The sequence below is a fragment of the Oryza brachyantha genome, chromosome 11 (genome assembly GCF_000231095.2).
Source record: "Oryza brachyantha chromosome 11, ObraRS2, whole genome shotgun sequence".
In the NCBI taxonomy this organism is placed as follows: Eukaryota; Viridiplantae; Streptophyta; class Magnoliopsida; order Poales; family Poaceae; genus Oryza; species Oryza brachyantha.
This window is the reverse complement of record NC_023173.2, coordinates 1,125,201-1,145,027: the sequence shown is the minus strand read 5'-3', so window position 1 is coordinate 1,145,027 and position 19,827 is coordinate 1,125,201. Positions and strand designations below refer to the sequence as shown.

At 41.9% G+C, this 19,827-nt stretch overlaps 3 protein-coding genes and 1 non-coding gene across 7 annotated transcripts; 3 read left to right on the top strand and 1 right to left on the bottom strand.

Moving 5' to 3' along the window:
• The first annotated feature begins 1,043 nt into the window (after positions 1 to 1,043).
• LOC107305251 (mitochondrial import inner membrane translocase subunit TIM8) lies at positions 1,044 to 8,195 on the top strand. Of its 3 annotated transcripts, none has more exons than XM_015842283.2 (2): positions 1,044 to 1,101; positions 7,732 to 8,195. In XM_015842283.2, exons 1-2 carry the CDS (start codon positions 1,054 to 1,056, stop codon positions 7,918 to 7,920), a joined length of 237 nt encoding a protein of 78 aa, XP_015697769.1. In that variant the 5' UTR covers positions 1,044 to 1,053; the 3' UTR covers positions 7,921 to 8,195. The 3 variants fall into 3 exon arrangements, 1 of the variants encoding a protein (XP_015697769.1); XR_001551371.1 differs by lacking the exon at positions 1,044 to 1,101 and adding an exon at positions 2,361 to 2,692 and having other exon boundaries at positions 7,732 to 7,814; XR_001551370.1 differs by lacking the exons at positions 1,044 to 1,101; positions 7,732 to 8,195 and adding exons at positions 2,361 to 2,692; positions 4,758 to 4,829.
• Positions 8,196 to 8,301: 106 nt separating this feature from the next.
• On the top strand, positions 8,302 to 12,094 carry LOC102709405 (histone-lysine N-methyltransferase, H3 lysine-9 specific SUVH3). The gene is made up of 3 exons (XM_006662640.3): positions 8,302 to 8,545; positions 9,288 to 11,343; positions 11,772 to 12,094. Exon 2 carries the CDS (start codon positions 9,309 to 9,311, stop codon positions 11,298 to 11,300), a length of 1,992 nt encoding a protein of 663 aa, XP_006662703.2. The 5' UTR covers positions 8,302 to 8,545; positions 9,288 to 9,308; the 3' UTR covers positions 11,301 to 11,343; positions 11,772 to 12,094.
• A 65-nt stretch (positions 12,095 to 12,159) lies between these two features.
• TRNAV-CAC lies at positions 12,160 to 12,233 on the bottom strand. The gene has a single exon. It is a non-coding gene; the product is annotated as a tRNA-Val (tRNA).
• A 1,768-nt stretch (positions 12,234 to 14,001) lies between these two features.
• Positions 14,002 to 18,654, top strand: LOC102709116 (protein Mpv17). Of its 2 annotated transcripts, XM_015842362.2 has the most exons (9): positions 14,002 to 14,331; positions 14,459 to 14,546; positions 15,252 to 15,346; positions 15,456 to 15,528; positions 15,652 to 15,744; positions 15,838 to 15,924; positions 16,060 to 16,140; positions 16,659 to 16,703; positions 18,088 to 18,654. In XM_015842362.2, exons 1-7 carry the CDS (start codon positions 14,054 to 14,056, stop codon positions 16,138 to 16,140), a joined length of 795 nt encoding a protein of 264 aa, XP_015697848.1. In that variant the 5' UTR covers positions 14,002 to 14,053; the 3' UTR covers positions 16,659 to 16,703; positions 18,088 to 18,654. The 2 variants fall into 2 exon arrangements, with proteins under 2 accessions (XP_015697848.1, XP_015697847.1); XM_015842361.2 differs by lacking the exon at positions 16,659 to 16,703.
• Positions 18,655 to 19,827: the final 1,173 nt, after the last annotated feature.

Here is a 19,827-nt window from a genome sequence, read left to right as displayed (position 1 = left end):
AGCTGCACTTGCATATAATAGTTGCATTGCTTGCAAGATTATACATCTCTCGCTGTCGCAGGAGGACCTCTCATCCCTCTCGAGTCTGGAGTTTTTGGCACGGCCGGCGAAGGGCCATCAGAGCGATCCAACTCATCCCGCCGTCACGTCGTATATAATACCTACCACCTGACTAATTAATAAACTGTTCTAAGAAAAGAGGACTTAATAAAGCTCAAAAATATTTCTTATTAATTGTATTTATTTTTACCGTATTTCGTATTTCCTGAAATCGGATACAAGATTTCGTACTTCAATTACTTAAGACGTTAACCACAACTGTACACTATTGAAATTGTTCAGCCTTCATCCCAAATTAATTGGGCTAATTGGATTTATACCATTATAAATTAGGTTGTTTTAAAAAAATACCATTACAATTCGACTAATTGGAAGTGTCATTACAATTTTAGAATTATTTGAAATATACCATTGCGTACCACTTCGGTGCACTTTTTAAATTTTTTAGACCATATCGCCCTCCGTGCTATTCCCTGCTTCCTTCGGGACACGGTTGTAAGTGCAAAGGATAATTTGATTAAAAAAAATTTCTAACTGCACCGAAGAGATACACAGTGGCATATCTCGAATAGTTCTAAAATTTTAATAGCATTCTTTCAATTAGTCAAATAGTAATGATATATTTCAAAACAAGCAAATTTATAATGGCATGGTTCTAATTAACCCTACTTAATTTGGTTGGTTGTTTATAAATCCCGTCTCATTTTCAGACACTCCGGTTGAGATGGCAGATGGAATTGGGCCATAGTACAACCTCCTCTGAAGGCCCATTGAGAGCAGTTGAGGCCGCTTTCACATTAGAATTAGGCCAAATCGTAAAGAACAATGGCCCAAATAGCCCATTGCCTCCTCTTTTTCTTCCTCCTCTTCTTCTTCTACAGCCGCCGACGAGATGAGGAGAAGGGAAATTTGCAGAGGACAAGCCTTTCTTGTTCGTCGCGAGCCGGCGAGCGAGACATGCGAAGCGGAGGGGAGAAGAGCGGAAGAGAAACCATGGATGCTTCAGCGCTCAGCAACCCGCGCCTGCAGGCGATGCTAGCGGTAAATCAATCTCGTCAGAGTCAGGGATCACTCCGTCCACTCACTCACTCAATATAGGCAACCCTAACACCCTAGCAGCCCCCGTGTGGCCGTGTCTCTTAGATTTGTTGCTACTACTCATCGCCTCATATTGTATACTTGCGATTAAATTTGTGTGCATTTGAGATCCACTTGGCCATTCGTTAAAAGTTTTCATCTTTGGGCGAAAGGTTCACAGGTGATAACGTAGAAATTTTAGGGTAAAATTTTTGTGAAAATATTTTGTGAAAATTTCGTTCTTAAATTATTGGTTTGGAGCTTCTAAACTCTCCTATCCATTTCTTTTATCTTTTCGTTCGTCACTGCCTACTCCCGTATTTAAATTTTTCGTTAACCCTTCGAATTCAAACCGGTGCCACTAAAATCTTGAACCATACACCCTCTATTCAGATAGCCCAAACCCAAATCTCCGATATTCATATTTTATCCGAATATCTCAAATATTTCAAATCCATCTCCAATATCAAAAATCTATAAGTTCATTTATTTCGATTTGCCGCCGATCTCACGCGAATCGCCGTTTCGTTCATTCATCTATCCATCCGAACCATCCATCCAACCAGCTATCCATCTGCCCTCTCTCTACCTTCTATACTTTGCCAGCTGTCTCGCGCAAGCGTGTAGCCGACGTCGCCACCCACCGTTTGGCCGGCCACGCGGCTGCTCCGAGGCACGTCCTCGTCGACGTGTCGTCCTCACAAGCGCGCGCCAGCCGCCGTATCACTCAGCCACCGTCTCGCACGAAAGAGAGAAAGTCGATCGCTGCTCTCATTTTACTCCCTGTCAAAATCTTAAATCGTACACCATTTACTCAAAATAGCCCATCTCTAAGTCTCGCATATTTATATTCCAAATATCTCAAATATTCCATGCTAATATCAAGTTAAAGTCCCGAGTACAGCCATTTCGGAATATCCGTTAATGTTGCGCGAACCGTTATTCCGATCGCCATCTAAATCTCTCCTAAACTTCTAAAACATTGGCTAATTTATTTTAGGCGAAATTTATCTGTCCAATCTATCCATCTCTCTCTCTTTTTCTCTCTTTGTGCGTCGCTATCGTTGCCGTCGCCGCCTTGCCGACGTCGCGAGCATGCAGCTGCTTCGTCACCCACGCGTCGCCATCGCACACGTCGTCATCCTGCCACCTCATTCAGGAGCAAGTCGAAGCCAAGCCGGCCACCTTCCACCACCTCTCTGCATCGCCTTTGCCCTCTCTACGAACTGCCTCTGTGTTCGTCATCTCGCCACCGCCTTACATGAATAAGAGCAAAAGCAAGCCAAAAGATCAGCACTGCTCGCTACCCTCATTCTGCTCACCATCGCCGGCCACCATCTCTCCATCCCAACTCTCTCTGTGCACCTCGTTTGCAGCTGACATCCACAGAGAAGTGGAAGCCCCCGACGTCCTTTACCTTCTCCCTAAGATCGAGGCACCAGCCATCGTCGGAATCGTCGTCGCCGACGCTGAAAGGCCGCTGGCCTAAGTACGGCCGCCGGCGCCGCCTCCACCAAAATTCGTCGTACTCGTCGCTCCTTCTTCGAAATTAATGGTAAAAATGGAATCACCATCTCGCCCCGCGTGTTTCCCCTCTCTTTCCCCGTAGAAATCGTCGCCGGAATTCGTCGGCACCGTCATCCGCGCCGTCGTCTCGCGGCTGCTCTGCTCAGCCGCCGCCGGGTGCATGATGCCCCGCCGGCCTGCGCTACCCCGTGTCTAGCAGCCAGCCCCACTACCTCCGCCGCCCCTCCCTGAATCTTCCCCGACCGCTGCCCTCACCGGAGCTCGCCGGAATCGGCGCCTCCATGGTCGCCGTCGCCATCCTGAACCGGCCGCCGCCGCCAGCCTGCTCGCCGGCGTTGCAGCCGCCTCCACCTAGGGGAATGGGTTCCCCTCGACCCCTTGGTCCCGTAGCCACCCTCCCCTGGCCGCCAAGCTGCTCACCTAGCCGCTGCCCTCTTTCCTGTCCCCTGCACAGGAGAACGAAGGAAGAAGAAGAAAGAAAGAACCCAGAAGGAAGAAGGGAGGACAGAGAAAGGAGGATGAAAAAAAAAGAGAGAAAAAAAAGAAAAAAAGAGAAAAAAACAATAAAATAATAAATAAAAGGGAGAAAGAAAATAAAATAATTTGGAGTCCATCCTAAATTTCTTTTTCTATTCAAAATAAATCCAAAAGTTATTTCTTTCTCTAATTTAGATAATTCTTTGACCTTCAAATTTTGGATTTAAAATCCGGAACTATCATCTGACTCCTTGAGTCATTCCCAATTCAACGGTGATATTTTCGTCGCCATCCAAAACTCCGAAGTCAAAACCTAATTTTGATCCTATGGTCTACTATTCTTTTAGTATCTTGAATCCGTTTAAATTTTCATCCAACCCATGATTCGATAAACTCTTGTGGCTGACTGTCCTTATCTATCTAAATTATATTACCTACATCTAGAGCTCGCCCTAAAATATCGATGCCATTCAGAGCGTCGAGTTCATATCATCCATTCTGACCCGACATCATTGGATTCCTCAATTGTTTTGTTCTTATACACCAAATCACATATATTTTGAACTATTGATTTAATTCAATAGCTCAACAACCTACCATCATTGGCTAACCATTCCTTTGATTTGAGCCAACCATACTTGATCCATTTATTCCCTTCCAATACTTATTTTAATTTTAAATGCGTATGCAATTCACACGGTTAATCTTGTTTCCAATTTAATCATCTATAACCCTCACCGACTATAAACCCATTTATATTGCTTTATCTGTCCATAACAATATTTTGGGTTAAACACCAAGTTTGTCCGGTGTTTAACACATAAGATTCCCCACTCATCTTATAAATCCACATATGATCATATTACAATCATCCCAGCCTATAACCCTAGCCTCCGTTATCGTCATTTGCATTTATAAGCTCTAAACCATATCTATCCGGACTTTTAACCCTAATCATGTTCTTCGAAACAACCAGAGCCTATTCAAATTCACCCATCTGTCAATTTGTTATGATATCTTTTAGAACCACCGCTTCAAGCTATCATACGACCATGCCATCACGACTCACACATTAATTCAGTTATCGACAGTCTCCTGAATCCAAGCCTACATTGTTTATCACTAAATAACCTCCTCAGACTTATCATTTTCTCTTTCGACACGCTATCACATATTCTCTCCCATTTATAGTTTAAACTCTTATTCCTATCCGTGTCTACCACTTAGCAAACCCTAGCCTTCAACCCGCCATTGTCTATTTGTGTTCCCTTTCTATTCTAATCGACCTTTGTCCCGAGTTATACTCGATCTTCATTTATGTGGTACATAAATCAATCTCGCATTATGCGAAGCTACATAAAATCATATCATAGATCTGTGATCTCTCTTACTTCCGATATCTATCATACATCACTCTAATTCTAGATCATAACCATCTTGCTATACAATCATGGTCTTAATCTGAGATCAGACTAAAAGCCTTCTGAATCTCTCCAATCACCTATGCAGCTGTTATCTCTTTACCTAGCTCCAACTTTTTGTTGTTATTTTATTTTTTATTATAGTTTTTAGTTTTATGGTTTTGTTTATTGCTTGTTCTTGTGTGCGTGCTCTAGATCGTATAGAAGAAAAGTCTATCGAGCCATTATAGGAGCTGGAGTGGACCCAGACGGCTACGTTGAACCTCCCAAAAAACCACATATTGCAAGGCAAGCCACGAAACCATTCTTTGATCATCTTGAGAACCTAAGTAGAGAACCACTTAGTTATTTTATGCATTATTTATTTGCAAAGTTATTTTGGCGTATTACTACTTTCAAATAATATTGTTACATTAGTTACTGCCTTTCTATATACTTGTTATTACAGCCAATACTTTGAATTGTTATATCATGTGCCTTGATAGCCTAGGTATAGCTCTGCATACTTCAGAATAACATTGTAGTGGGTAATACCACCAAACTTCTATACACATACATCTGTTATACTCGTCGTCACATGATGACGCTATCGGGCTACATAAAATATTGTTTTGATATAAATCACTCGCCTCGAGTGATGTGGAAGGTAACTCCGGGTGAAGGTTGATGTTGTGGATATTATGACATGTATTATTGTATGTATATGTTGTGTTAATTTAATTGCTTCCTCGGATATAAGGATAAAAACCCTCTTATGCCATGGAAAGTGATATAGTTCACACCCATCCACAGGACCGAGTAATCAGACTTAACTTAGTACGTGGTCCCACTATATGAACGACTGTTAGAGGCTCGAGGAGCATATAGGAGTGGACATGTGTAAGAGGCCACGGGCCAAGTTGACATGATCTCACAACAGTGGCACCCGTGAAAGCAGTGACTCTACTATGCCTTGCTTATGGCCGAGCAAGTGCCCGACTGCTAGGACGGACGATATCCCACTAGGCGGTACTAGTAGTAAGTGGGACCTAATGAACGGTTCTGTTATCTTGACTCTGATCCAGTCGTGGTATCGTGTGGGTAAAGCTGGACAAACGCTGTAGAGTCGTATTGTATTCGAATACGCCGTGCTCCTGGTCAATGGAGATGTGTCATTGGGTGATTCCTATCTCTTATGGTATGAGTAGATTTTTATAATTAAAATTTGGATTGGAATAAGATGAGAATGATAGTGATAATATTGCTATGTTTTAAACTGACGATTTATAAATGTTTTCAAATAAACTGTTTATCAAAATAGGGAAAAACTATTTACAATAGGCTTGTTATAAACCATCTTGATGAACCCTATATCCTTGTACTACTTGCATGTATTCTACTTGTATTCTTGGATCGTGGTTTGCTGGGTACGTTCGTACTCACCCCTTGCATAAAATGTGGTTTAGAAGAGCACGTCTTCGTCGAGGTTGCTCGTGTTAGGGTCGCTTCCTTCGCTCAGGCTTGCCTGTGGTGTTGTTGGGTTTTCTGCTTGCTGCCTGGTTGATCTATTTGAAAAGCTAGGCCGACGTGTCATATTTTCGCTGCTAAGTAACTATTCTTCGCTGAGCTTGTGCTTTTATATCTTTTCTGTGCGCAACTGCATCCTGGACAGTTGGACATGTGGGATTCCTGTTTATTTCAGATACATCCCCACACAGGTTTGGGCCACAGCCTTTTCTGTTCCAACCGTCAGGTTCTGTAAATATTTATTTTTTTCAATTGTTTACAAACATTATTCAGTCAGCAAGAGTTCATAGAGATGATGAGAAAAAAATTAGTTAAGCGTAAGGATGTGCCCTTTGGGGCTTTAGAGATGTTCTGGAAATTACTGTCCAGGTGGAAATAGTTACTTGAATCCAGGTGCGTGTTGGTACATGATGGGCGGCATCAGGATTTTCTTTTAGAAGTATCAAGCGCACAGCACACGGCGGGATTCGTTGTACTTTGATAATGGAGGAATTTTCTTTTGTGACAAATCTCTTATCTGGTTCTGTTGTTGAAAGGACACCAATCAGTAGTAGAAGCAGACTTATTCCAGCTTGTGGTTGTGGCATTCAACCAATTCCTTGTGCAAAACTAGTACAACTAACCCAGTTGGCCTGAACTTAAATAAGTACATACTTTGGGTACTATCTGGTTTAGGCACTACCTGAATGGTACTGGCGGTTAATGAAATATTTCCTAAAAAAATCCATACCTTGCTAAGTTTCTAATGCTTCAACTGAAGAGATATTCTGTTGTTCGTAATTGCTTTTGTGGTGCTCTGCACTTAAGGTACACAGCTGTGAAGTCATCCAGAGTGCAAGTTAAAATTGGTCAGTAATTTCTTAAATTGCAGTAGCTCCAAATCCCGTGTGGGCTAACTCATATAGGGGGGCGACTTGTTTCTATGTTCAATTTATTAATTTTGTTGGCCTAATAATCACCTAAAAGATATGCTGGTATATTATTTCTGAGAACATGATGAGTTTTGTGTCAGATCATTCTTGATAACCTTGCACCTTTATCTGGTTTGCAATCAGCATCTTTTGTATATCTTTCAATGATGAAACATGAGAGTGAAAACTGCTCGGTTTTAGTTGATATCATGTTCTGTGTCACTTGTATAGCATAATCCAATCAAAGAAAACAGCAGTGAGACCAAACTTCAAAGGGACTTCATCTTTATTAAATGTGATTACTGATTAGCTAGCTGTTTCTTTATATAGAAAAATGATTTTGCAATGTTTACTTGCAAGGGCATGTTTCTGGCGACACATGCGAAAGGAAGTTAGTATACTAGAGAAAGCATTGAGTTCTGCAAAACAACTTTGAGTAAAAAGTGCCCTCATTAACATCTGATGCGTGTACCTGGTTTTGGATACGTTGAATGCTCAGGAGTTGCTTGCTCTCCTTTTACACACAATAATTACTATTTTGTATTTCTGTAAGTTCTTCTTTTGACAGTGGTAATTAAGCAATTCCTGTCAAAGTTCCTCTTCCATAAACTATTTTTTTGTAGACATCTATAATGAAGTCGTGCCTTCAGCTTTAGTTCTCTTTTCTTTTACAAGATTCCCTGTTCAATTACTGAGCCGTGGTGCTTGTTACTCATAAAAAAATGTACTGACCTTTTGTTTTCCCTCTTCAGGAGGAGAAGAGGAAGGCAATGGCAAACGAGGTTGTGGCCAAGCTCACTGATGTCTGCTGGGACAAATGCATCACTGGGAGCATAGGAAGCAGCTTCAGCAACAGCGAAGCCTCGTGCCTGTCCAACTGCGCGAAACGCTTTCTCGAACTGAAGATGCTCACCATGCAACGATTTAGCAGCAGTAGATGAAATAATAATATCGTGGTCTTTCCTGCATGGAGACGTAGAATCTAGTGGAGTCGATGCTAGAAACGAGAGGAGCATTACTTGCTTTTTGCTTCGTTATCAGTTTTGGTGTTTCCATGCATACGTTTTCAAGTGAAACGATTGCAATATTCTCTCTTGTCAAAAAGAGATCGTATTTTTACTACTTATGACCTGAAAAGAGTCAGAGATAATACTACTGGAGCAAGAAATTTGTGTTGTTGTTGAGTGAAATGAGTTAGGCTGCCGATGCAAGAGTTCTCATCAGAAGCTCAACACCTCCAGCGGCCTGCCATGAAAAGACTGAACTACACCGCTGTTCTTTTCTTTCTTTATATTTTTTACTACACCGCTATTGTAATTTATGTTTAAGTAGAGCCACCATTAATTAGCTCTCACTCAGTATATTCCAGCCAATTCCAGAGGCACGTATCTCGAGGCGATCCGACGGTGGATGGTGATGAGCCAGTGCTTAGTGACACGACTGCTATGATTCCACTGTACACTAGACGATTTCGTCGAGGAGTCTCCGCTAGTGGAACTGCTGTCCTTTGGCCTCTGAGCTCCTTAACTCACACACTTCCCTTCCCAGCAAGGCGACATCCTCAAGGTTAGCTCCTCATCTGATGCTTCTTGATCAGGTTTCTCTCTACACTGTTTTTCCTACAATCCTAACTACTACTAATACATTTTTCTGCAAGTCCTAGCTCCTGATCATGTTTTTGCAGCAAGTTCGTGTTATTGTTAGCGTTCTTATTTGTGTGTACTGTGTTATGGTTGCCTTTGAGTTAACTATGGTTTTGTTGAACAAATGGACACTGTATTGGATGAGTACCAGTTGCAATGCTTTTTTTTGTTTCCATCTGTGTCATTTGGTGCCTGCGTTTTTTGGGTTAAGATGTAGGGATGTTGGGGGAACAACTAGGCTTTGAAACGTTGATGCTTCTGTAAGACGAAATCCATTCCAATCAGACACATCCTGACATCCATATGATTTATATGCCACAGAAACTTCACATTGACACATTTGTATCCTGAGTGAGCCATTTATCAGACACATCCGTACTCAGCCGACCGATTAATGACCAAAATACGCAGATTGTCGTGTTTCTGATTGTTGGATTTCACATCACAACGTGGTCCTTTTTTTCAGAAGTTGATGCCATTTCTGATTTTTGCAGATTTATTTTCTTTTTATTGTCTTTCTTCGGTCTACTTTGTATTGCACTGAACAATGCTTTTGTATATTCATCTCGCATACTTATTCTTAACATGTGAAATTCTGAGATATCATTCATCATGCCAATTATCATACCAGCATTATTAGTGACTTCTGCTTTTGCTACTGTCAGAATTTCTCTTAAGAGTTCGGCATGGAGAACTCTGAAGATGAAGCAGAGAAAGGCGAGCTACCCTTGGAATTGAAGCCATTAGTCTCATTAGCACCAAAGGTTCCTACTCTTTTGGGATATGATGTGGAAACTAAATCGACCAGTCCACTTTTAGTTTATGTCACACCATGCAGACCTTGCTCTTCATCAGAACAGCCTGAAGAAGCCCCACCTTCATTTTGTGAGCCCACACCGAAGTCACCAGTTCCTATAAAGGCTACACCAATCTCAGTGGCATTGCCCACACATCAACAGGAAGATGAATCATCAGATGGAGATTATAAGCCCTTCTGCAAAGAGAAAAAACCAGCATCACTGAAGAAATCCAAGAGGCCCCGGCAAGCTGAGAAATCTAATGTAGCCAACATCAAGCGCAGATCGATAAGGAGAAACCTGGACAGCGAGTTCAACTTATGTTCTTCCTCCTCAGACAACCCAAAGGAATCAGTGGAAGGAACCATGATGATGTTTGATTCACTGCGGCGCCGCATACTTCAGTTGGATGAAAAAGAGGACGCAGGCAGGCGGGCTGACCTGAAAGCTGGCACTCTTATGATGCACAACAACCTCAGAATCAACAACCGTAAGATGATAGGGCATGTACCTGGAGTTGAAGTCGGCGATGTTTTCTTCTTCAGGATTGAAATGTGCATTGTTGGTTTGCATGCACCAGCCATGGGTGGTATTGATTACATCTCTTCTAAGCATAAAGATGAGACCCTGGCTGTCTGCATTATTTCATCTGGAGGCTATGAGAATGACGACGATGACACTGACATTTTGGTGTACACAGGGCAGGGAGGCAACAGTCGTCACAAGGAGAAGCACGACCAGAAGCTTGAGAGAGGTAACCTTGCTCTCATGAACAGCAGGAACAAGAAGAATCAGATAAGGGTTGTGCGCAGCGCACAAGACCCATTCAGCTCAGGCAAAATATATATTTATGATGGGCTTTATCGTATCGAAGACTCATGGACAGACAAGGCTAAGAATGGATTTAATGTCTTCAAATACAAGCTGAGGAGGGAGCCAGGACAACCTGATGGAATTTCACTTTGGAAGATGACTGAGAAGTGGAAAGCAAATCCTGCCACAAGAGAAAAGGGTATACTGTTGGATTTATCGTCAAAGGCAGAGAACCTACCTGTGTGCCTAGTTAATGATGTTGATGATGAAAAAGGACCAAGCCACTTCAATTATGTTGCTGGAGTGAAGTATCTGAGACCTCTTAGGAAGACAAAACCTTTACAATGTTGCAAATGTCCTAGTGTGTGCTTGCCTGGTGACCCTAATTGTTCGTGTGCACAACAGAATGGTGGTGATCTTCCTTATAGCTCATCAGGATTGCTTGTGAAGCATGTTCCAATGGTTTACGAGTGCTCCTCTAACTGTCAATGTTCTCATAATTGTCGAAACAGGATCAGCCAGAAGGGTATAAAACTGAATTTTGAGGTTTTCTGGACGGGAGACCGTGGCTGGGGTCTCAGGTCTTGGGACCCCATCCGTGCCGGGACATTCATTTGCGAGTATGCTGGTGAAGTCATTGATGAAACTAGGATTGACATGGATGTTGAGGAAGACAAATATACTTTTCGTGCATCCTATCCTGGAGATAAGGCTTTAAACTGGAATGTGGGAGCAGAATTGCTTGAAGAAAAAAGCACAGTTGTCACAACTGAGAACTTTAAGCAGCTACCAATCATCATAAGAGCAAACAATGAAGGAAATGTGGCTCGTTTTCTGAACCATAGCTGTTCTCCAAATCTCCTTTGGCAAGCCGTACAGTATGACCATGGCGATGATAGCTACCCACATATCATGTTTTTTGCAATGAAACATATTCCTCCCATGACTGAACTGACTTATGATTATGGTACAAGAGGTGCTCCCCCTGGCTTTGAGGGGAAACTCTTCAGAGCTTGCAAACTCAAATCATGCCTATGTGGCTCCAAGTATTGTCGAAGTTTGTTCTGAGAGAAGATATGGTGGGCACGTATGAACTAATGTACTAAAGCAGGTAAAAAATGGTTTTTACTGTTGCTACTTACCAATTACTAGTATGCTATATAAAACATATGTAATGCTAAAGAAGAGCATATCTTTACTGCAGTAACCAGATGATAGAACTAAACGTTTCATAAAGAATTTAGATTTTGCAAAACTATAATCCATTAGGGTGCAGCAGTTCTGCTAATTATTTTTGTATATTCTTCTTCACCATTTTAAATTTGTTTGATGGGAAGTTACATTGGCCCGCTGCGCCTACTCAGTGACTTTCATGCTTTGGTACAGAACTGCAAAAATCTGTTTGGAATTTAACCTTAGCATCGCATGCCGTAGCTTTAATCATCAAAGTATCTAATGTTGATGATCTACAATTAACTCTTAACTTTGGCAGCTCAATTTCTCTCTTGCCTGCCTAATGTTGACACCTACAATTTTCAGGGTATTAAGCTACTCTATGAATGCTATATGTATATGCGTTGTGGATGCTGCTAAAGAAGAGGAAGATGACTAGGAGAATGGCATGAAGGGGCTCAGTTTTTGTGGCAGAATGTAGTGGAATGCAGCAATGAGAACTTCACATTTGTGCTGTCCGTTGCCCATGTTGTAGGCGTGTATAGCCCACAACGCAATTATGTCTTTTGGTAGTTGCTATGGCAGCACTAAACCCTGTTAACTTTGTGATGTGAATGAGATATCTGCATGTTGTTATGCTGCTGCTGTTTGATGCTGTGAAGTTAAAAATTAAAGAGAAAAAAGAGAGAATGTAAGCTGCGAAAAACTGAGATAATATATGCGGTTATTCTGCTTGATTATGAAATTAAAAATTTGTCTGAGCCCAGGTTCGAACTGGGGACCTCTAGTGTGTGAGACTAGCGTGATAACCGACTACACCACCCAGACTATTTGTCTTAATATCTAGTTCTAGTTTCATACAAATCATATCTGAACTGACTAAAAAAAATACTTGTGTTACGACTAAAAGAACAGTCGACCGCACATTGTGACAAACTACAATTGTTGTATGAATTTTGATAGCTGATATTGAACCATGAGAGCTACAACTGAATGGATCGTTAGCTCAAAAAGATGTGTAAAATTGTACAGATCTAAATCATGTTCCCCTTCCTACAAAATTGTGTAAGAAAACCTATAACATATTGTAATGTACATCACAATTGAGTATTCACCATAAATCTCCACGAGAACACTCCCTTTCTCTGAAGTGATGGAACCGGGTTTGGTCCCTCATGACAATCTCTCTACCATACAGCCGAGAGATGAGCTTTGCGCTCTCATGGCAGTCGGCACATACCCGGAGGTTCTTGATGATCCTGATGGGTGTTCCTGGTTCGAAAGCAATGAGAGCAAAGGCAATGATGAGCCTCTCGCTGTGTTAGGTCAGTGTATCCGTCTTGTCCTCCTCTTCGACATCAAACAACACAGATGTGGTGCTCGATCGGTGCTCATGCCCACTTAATCTGGTCTTGATCTCTTCAGCTATGGTGTATATCTTCTTTGAGGTAGGATGCGTCTTATCACCCACCAAAAACTCATGGAGAGCTCTATTCGTGTGCAGGAGGTTGATTCGTGGCTCTTGTCATTTGTCAATGCCCATAGAATTCATCTCCTTCCTCTTTTTGGCTTCTTCCCATTGGTTCATTCTTGTATAGAAGTTGTCCACCGTACGCCACATTAGCGAAACCGAGTAAAAATAGAGTCAATACTATCATAAGACATTCTTTGAATAGTTTTTGCAAGTTTAAGAGTATATATTTTTAGTTTTAGGGTCAAGGAAACTTTGAAAGATTCGACGTTAAGTTGAAGTATATCTTATAGAAATATTGCTGGAAAAGCCCAACAACAAGCTGACAGCCCACACAATTAGGCCCATCATCCATTGCTACCTTATTCTACCTCACCTACAACCAGGGTTCAAAATTCTAGAATGAAATTTCTAAAATTTTCGAAATTTCGGCCGTTTCGGTGTGTCTCAATAGTAAGTGACTCCGGTCAAATATTTCGGTTAAAAAAATCACCCAATTTTGGAGAGGAAACCCTAGAAGCCCCGAAAATCCCCAATCCACGCGTAGGCGCCCCTGCGAGTCAAAAAAAAATCGCCGTCTCCTTTCCTCTCGTGTCGCGGTCTCGGCCACGCCCGCTCGCCCACTGCCCCCAAGTGCCGTCACGTCATTCCCCCAACCACCATCTCTCCCTCACCCTCCGTGCGGCTCCGCCCGACCTCTTCCAGCCGTCACGCGACACCGCCCAACCTCCCTAAGCCACCAGGGTGTCACCTGGTCTCCCCCAGCAACCGACACTCCCCCACCCTCCACACTCGGCCTCCTCCAGCCGTCTGGTGCGACCACTAGGCCTCCTCGAGCCGTCCGGCGCCACTGCGCGGCCTGCGCTGACCACCATCGCTGCCCTCACCCTCCCGTGCCACCGCCCGACCTCCTCCAGTAGCCGCGCGCGGCCCCTAGTCACTGAGTGCCGCTGTTGCATCCTATCAGCTGATGGTTTGAACAAATATTTTGAATTCAAATATTATTTGAACAAATTTCGACCAATTTTTTTCAGAAATTTCTAAAATTTCAAAAATTTCGCTACTTAGATGACCTCAATACAAAATGTCATCCCGATGCTCAGAACCCTGCCTACAACTCTACAAGGACCCTAGCTGAAGCGCCACCCAAAACCCCAAGCTGCTCAGCACAGCACCCATGGCGATGGCTTCCACCCTCCCGCTCCTGCTCGTGCACCGCTCCTCCCCTCCGACGAGGCCCACGGCGCCACTCCTCCACTCCCGCCGCCTCGCCCTTCCTCCCCTCCCCGCGACAACTGCCGCCGTCGACCCGCGCAAGGGCGTCCGCCTCTCGAGGCTCCACGCCGCCGCCTCCTCCTGCTGCGACTCCGCCTCCACCGCCGCCGTCACCACCGGCGGAGCCGGAGGAGGAGGTGGGTCATCCGGAGCAAAGGATTGGCGTCTCCTGCTGGCCTGGTAAATCCAATTTCGACCCCTTCCTGATTCCGGTGCCTCTTTGCGGCCAGGCACTGCCATGTTCATGTGCCTCGCGTTGCCATGCTCGCCTAAATGCAAAGCTACTGCAATGTGCCATGGTTTGCAGGTACCTGCTCGCTCTCGATAAGCATCCCATCACCACTAAGGCTGTTACCTCTGCCGTCCTCACCCTCACCGGGGACCTCATCTGCCAGGTGCCATGCAATTGTTTTCTACTTGCCACATTTGCACTTCCATAGGATGCAGCATAAGTGGATTACTTAGTGCTTAGTTGATTCATGAATAATGGTTGATCCATGAAGATGAAGTAGTATCCTCTTCAGCTCAGCTATCCAGTTTTAGGAGGGCTTCCTGTTACTCAGCAGTACCTCGCAACCGATGTGCTTACATGGATATTCGCATCAAATGGTCAAATCATACCGTTTTTCCTTCAAAACCACATTGGAATGTTATCTGCTGCCGATACTACTTGGAACTCAATGTACTGGAATTATCATGTCCCTTTTACCTTAGTTGCACTCAATGCTGAATCCTTAAGTTGGAGCCCTGTTACAATCTTGTCTAATTTTCATGTCCATATCAATTAGCCAATCCGATATCAACCATAATCTGAATATCTTGTCTTTAGTCAACTGTGTCAGCCGTTAGCATTGTGTTAATCACTCGGTAAATCATATGATACCTCAGTGGATTTCACTTCGGCAAAAGTATCTTATTCCATTACTATATTAATAAAGAACATTGTCCTAATCAACTTGGATTACATTCACAGATTGGACAAGATGTTTGACATTTCAATGATGACATATCCTTATCTTATCTTGTTAAGGTTCCTTACAAGTTACAACCTTATTCATTCTTATATTGAATATTGCCCTTGTTGTTTGGTACTGTTCCAGCTTGCGATTGATAAAGTGCCAGAGCTAGATCTGAAGAGAACATTTGTATTCACATTTTTGGGACTTGTACTGGTGGGACCAACATTGCATGTCTGGTAATCTTGTTTATGCAGAAAAATTAATGTTTAGCAGAGATTAGGATAGCATGTGTTATCTTCCCAGTTCTGTTTATTTCATTACTCATCTGATCGTCTCTGCACGCAGGTACTTGTATTTGAGTAAATTAGTGACTATCAGTGGAGCATCAGGTGCAATTGCTCGCCTCTTACTTGATCAGGTATGCTCTTTCCCTTCTGCCCCAAAGAAAGGGGCTATTAGCATAATTTCACTAATTGTTCTATTCTAGTTTGGTTTTGCTTTTATGTTTTTTTTTTTGACATTTTTTATCTGCCCTTTCCAGTTCATCTTCTCTCCTATTTTCATTGGAGTGTTTATGACTTTGTTGGTCACCTTGGAAGGAAAGCCCTCTCTTGTAGTTCCAAAGCTCAAACAGGTGACATGATCCTCTTCTATTGATTCTCCCATCTACCTGATAATATGTTTCCACACTCATTTGCTGGTTTCTAATTTCAATTGTAATTTACAGGAGTGGTTATCATCAGTGATTGCAAATTGGCAATTGTGGATACCCTTTCAGTTCTTGAATTTTTACTTTGTCCCACAGAAACTTCAGGTATTTTAAAATTTTCATATTTTCATAGAATTTTTAAAGTATTATACTGTACTTTGGAACTGACTTTGCTTTTGTCTGTTTGTTTTGCATGCTCTATATGTTGTTTTAACCTAATTTATTGACATTTTTTCCCAGGTTCTTGCTGCTAATTTTGTAGCCCTTGCATGGAATGTGATTCTGTCATTTAAAGCACACAAGGCAGTTACTGTGGAATAGGTAATATTGTATGGTACATGGACATGCAATATGATACCTTTGCTTCAAGTTCTCATATTAATTTCTTTTTTGGAATGTTCATATCAATTTGTTTGAAGCAAGAGTGCGATGTAACCACTTTTCCCACGAGGGTACATCTCGTGAGAAAAGTGGTTACATCACCTATTTCCAGATTGCTATATATGTGACATCGACTACATTGCAGTAAGTGCAGTCGTAGTCATTATATACGTCTCTGAGCTTCCCTTTTATTCTCTGTTCATTTCAACTTGATCAGCCGTGTTAGACATTTCCTGACCTGTGTTTGCACAATAACTCTTTCCCTATGGCTTTTATTCCTGGACTAATTTTCTGCCACCCCCCTGAAAACAACCTTGTGTTGTGGACTTGTTATGAAATTATTGTAGCTTGACCTCCTCAAAGTCAGACAAATCACCTTCTTGTACCTTTTGCAATTTAAAATGATGTTGATTGATACTAAAGATGCTGTTTGTTCTTTTGTTCCTTTGAAAACCTAGCCAGTAGCCCAGGAGTGTATCTGAAGGCAAAAGGAAAGAGACAAGGTCAAAACGTTATTACTCGGTTGCTTTGTTTCACACAACTACCAGCATTGTACAAATATTTTATCCCGTAGAGTAGATTTGAAGTTGATTTCCTTATGATGTATAAATGTTCCAGCATTTCTCACTCATTAATTAGGTTTTCACATATAAGTATATAACTTGGCCGGTCAAATGACATTTTGTTGTAGCTTTAGGCAGATTTGGATAGTCAGTGATAAGGAGAAGGATGTAGACATGTAGTGGCATGTAAGAGTTGCAGTTGCACTGGAGAGTGGACTTAACACAAGCATAGCCATTCTTTGACGACCCTAACAGTTGCATGTAGAAATTCTTAGGTTGTGAATTATAGGGGTTGTTATTGGTGCTGCTATATGAAGCCTGAAAGTAAAGGTGTTATTGTTATGCCATGCCTTAGTGGCTTAACTTTTTGCTGTAGGGGCAAGGTGGGAAATGCATGAACAATGAGCCATGTATCTATCGTGTAAACTATGTGAGTAGGTTAAAACTGCCTTATCAGAAGCAATGGTGTTTGTCAACGCATGGTCGGTAATTCTGTGCGCCAGCTGCCAGAGCTTATCTGGCTGCGGCAAACACAGTTGGTGCCTGTTTTTGTTTGAGCTTTCATCCGGTGTCCCTCGCAAGCAAGGGTAGCTATCGAGAGTCGACAGATGTCAGTGACGTAACAAGATCACCCTCTTGTTTTTGGTTTGTTGAATCTTGGATGCTTCGAGCTCCCATATTAATTTGTTGAAGTGAGTGTACAATATAAGATTTTTTCCAACAAGAGTACATCTGTGATTGTGTATATTCATAAACTATTTCCCGATTGCTATATAGGTGATATCAAGTACATTACATTACATGTAGCTGTAGGCATTATCTACATCTCTGAGCATCCTTTTATGTTCTGTTCTTTTCAATTTGACCAGCCATGTGAGACACTTGGACTTGTGCTTCCAGCCTTGCACGATAACTCTTTCCCACTGCTCTTATTTGTGGACTTGTTTTCTGCCACCCCTGAAAACAACCTTGTGGACTTGTTATGAAATTATTGTAGCTTGACCTCCCTAAAGCCACGCAAGCCACCTTCTTGTACCTTTTGCAGTTTAAAATGATGCTGATTGATGCTAAAGGTGCTGTTTGTTCTTTTGTTCCCTGTGAAGAACTAATCGGTAGTGTCTCTGAACACAAAAGTAAGGCATAAGGTCAAGAGGGACTGTTTTGTCTTGTAATTTCACCATAGCTACTGACTATGTAAACCTATAAACCCAGGCTGGATTTGAATTTGATTTTCTTGTGGCGTTTAAATGTTTCAGCATTTCTCAATCATTGACCAGATTGATTTATCACTTTGTCTCTCACTTTTTTTTTTCGTTCTTTGCAGTTGTTCTAGGTTCAGACAGGTTTGGATCAGTGGATATATAGTTGGTGACTACAAGGACCGTAGCGGCGTGTTGTAACTACAGTTGGGCGGGCGAGCGAGCACAGCATAGCCTTCTTTTGAGCCTCTTGCGGTTGGGTGTAGAAATTCCTTGGTTGTGAATTAGCGTAGGGCGTGTTCCTTACTGGTATTGCTGAACGGAAGGCGGAAAAGCAAGTAACCGTTTGGCGTACCCGAGTTTGTGCCGTATCGGCCATGCAGCAAAGGCATGATCTTGCGAACCATGTATCTACTATCTTGTAGAAGATTATATGTAGGTGAGCAGGTTCAAAGTTTCTTTATCTGAAGCAACGGTGTTTCATGTTATCAATGCTTCTGTGCGACAGCTGCCTCAACTGAACTTCCTGTGGCGAACACCGTCGGAGCCTGTTTTTCTGTTTGAGCTTGCAATCCAGTCTCCTGTGTAAGCAAGGTCGCTTTTGATCCAGTTGAGCCGACAGTGATCGATGCGTGTACTGTGTAGCATAAAAAACACATTTCTGCCCTGGGTTTCCAAGGATGTTGCTGTGATGCGTAAATGTTTATTTATGACATGAGCATGACGGTAGAAAGGTCAGTCTCAGGTCGGTCGTGAGAAAGTTTGCCGACCTCGTCGTTTAGCTTATTTTAAGTATAACCGAAAGGGTTTATTAATGATTAAAAATAATTTATGGATAAAACTATTATATATATTCATCTAAAATTAATGTTGGAAAATAAACAACGATGAAAATACCTAAAAATCAACTCTAAATATAAGTATTAAAATTTAAATTCTAAATATAAGTATTAAAATTTAAATTTCAGTTTATAAACATAATAATAAGCGATAGTACGAGAGTCACACGTGCTGTTTCTTAATGTTAGACGTGCCAGTTCAAACAAGAGGAGATGGAGGAAGACATAGGAGATTACAACAGTCAACGAGAAATTATTATCCTATATCCATTTTAGAATATAAGTATTTTTATATTTATTTTAAATATAAGAATATCTCACTTGTTTATGGAATACTTGGTTTAGTGAGTTTTTAAAAAATCCAAAAAAAAGAACTGTTTGTCCATTTCTATGAAATTTCTATACAACTCACTAATTCCGGAGACCGGAGACCGGAGACCTTTATTTGGGAAGGAAGCATCGTTATTAGAGTGGTGTCTAATCCGCCTGCGAGCAAACAACCACGAAGCTTTCACTGCGTGGGCATGCCGTGGCCGGTCTCTTTTCCGTGTCTCGGTTCGTACGTACCATAGCCATCAGAACGAGCCGTTAGTTTTGACTGCCTGCACGGTACGATGGACCATGAATTCTTCTTCCTATCGTTCACAAAGGTATGCTAATTGTACTACTAGTACATCATCCAGCGACTGCCACGTACTATTGGCCTTTGGACAATTGGATCTACTAAAACTGATCGATAAATCATTTTTTATTTTTTAATAATTATTTAATCTTATAGATTATAGAAACAACTACTATAGTTAAAAAATCTATTTCAAAATAATAAACTTTTAAATATAAACTTTTTTAAAAAACACCACGTTTAATCGTTTAGAAAACCTAAACAAACAACGGCTACACCTACGAGTGACCATCACCGCAAAAGAGTGGCTTGGACACAAATGATGTTAGTAGTACCAGTAGCTTGCTGCATGCAAATGAGGAAGAAATGACAAGCAGCCAGGCAGCAGCTGCACGCACCACTAC

Bases quoted from the DNA above. Each gene is read 5' to 3' on its own strand.
- LOC107305251 (XM_015842283.2), top strand. From the start codon at position 1,054: ATGGATGCTTCAGCGCTCAGCAACCCGCGCCTGCAGGCGATGCTAGCG. The intron at 1,102-7,731 runs GTAAATCAATCT...TTCCCTCTTCAG, and splicing joins GCCTGCAGGCGATGCTAGCG to GAGGAGAAGAGGAAGGCAAT.
- LOC102709405 (XM_006662640.3), top strand. From the start codon at position 9,309: ATGGAGAACTCTGAAGATGAAGCAGAGAAAGGCGAGCTACCCTTGGAA.
- LOC102709116 (XM_015842361.2), top strand. From the start codon at position 14,054: ATGGCGATGGCTTCCACCCTCCCGCTCCTGCTCGTGCACCGCTCCTCC. The intron at 15,347-15,455 runs GTAATCTTGTTT...CTCTGCACGCAG, and splicing joins GGACCAACATTGCATGTCTG to GTACTTGTATTTGAGTAAAT. The intron at 15,745-15,837 runs GTGACATGATCC...TGTAATTTACAG, and splicing joins TAGTTCCAAAGCTCAAACAG to GAGTGGTTATCATCAGTGAT.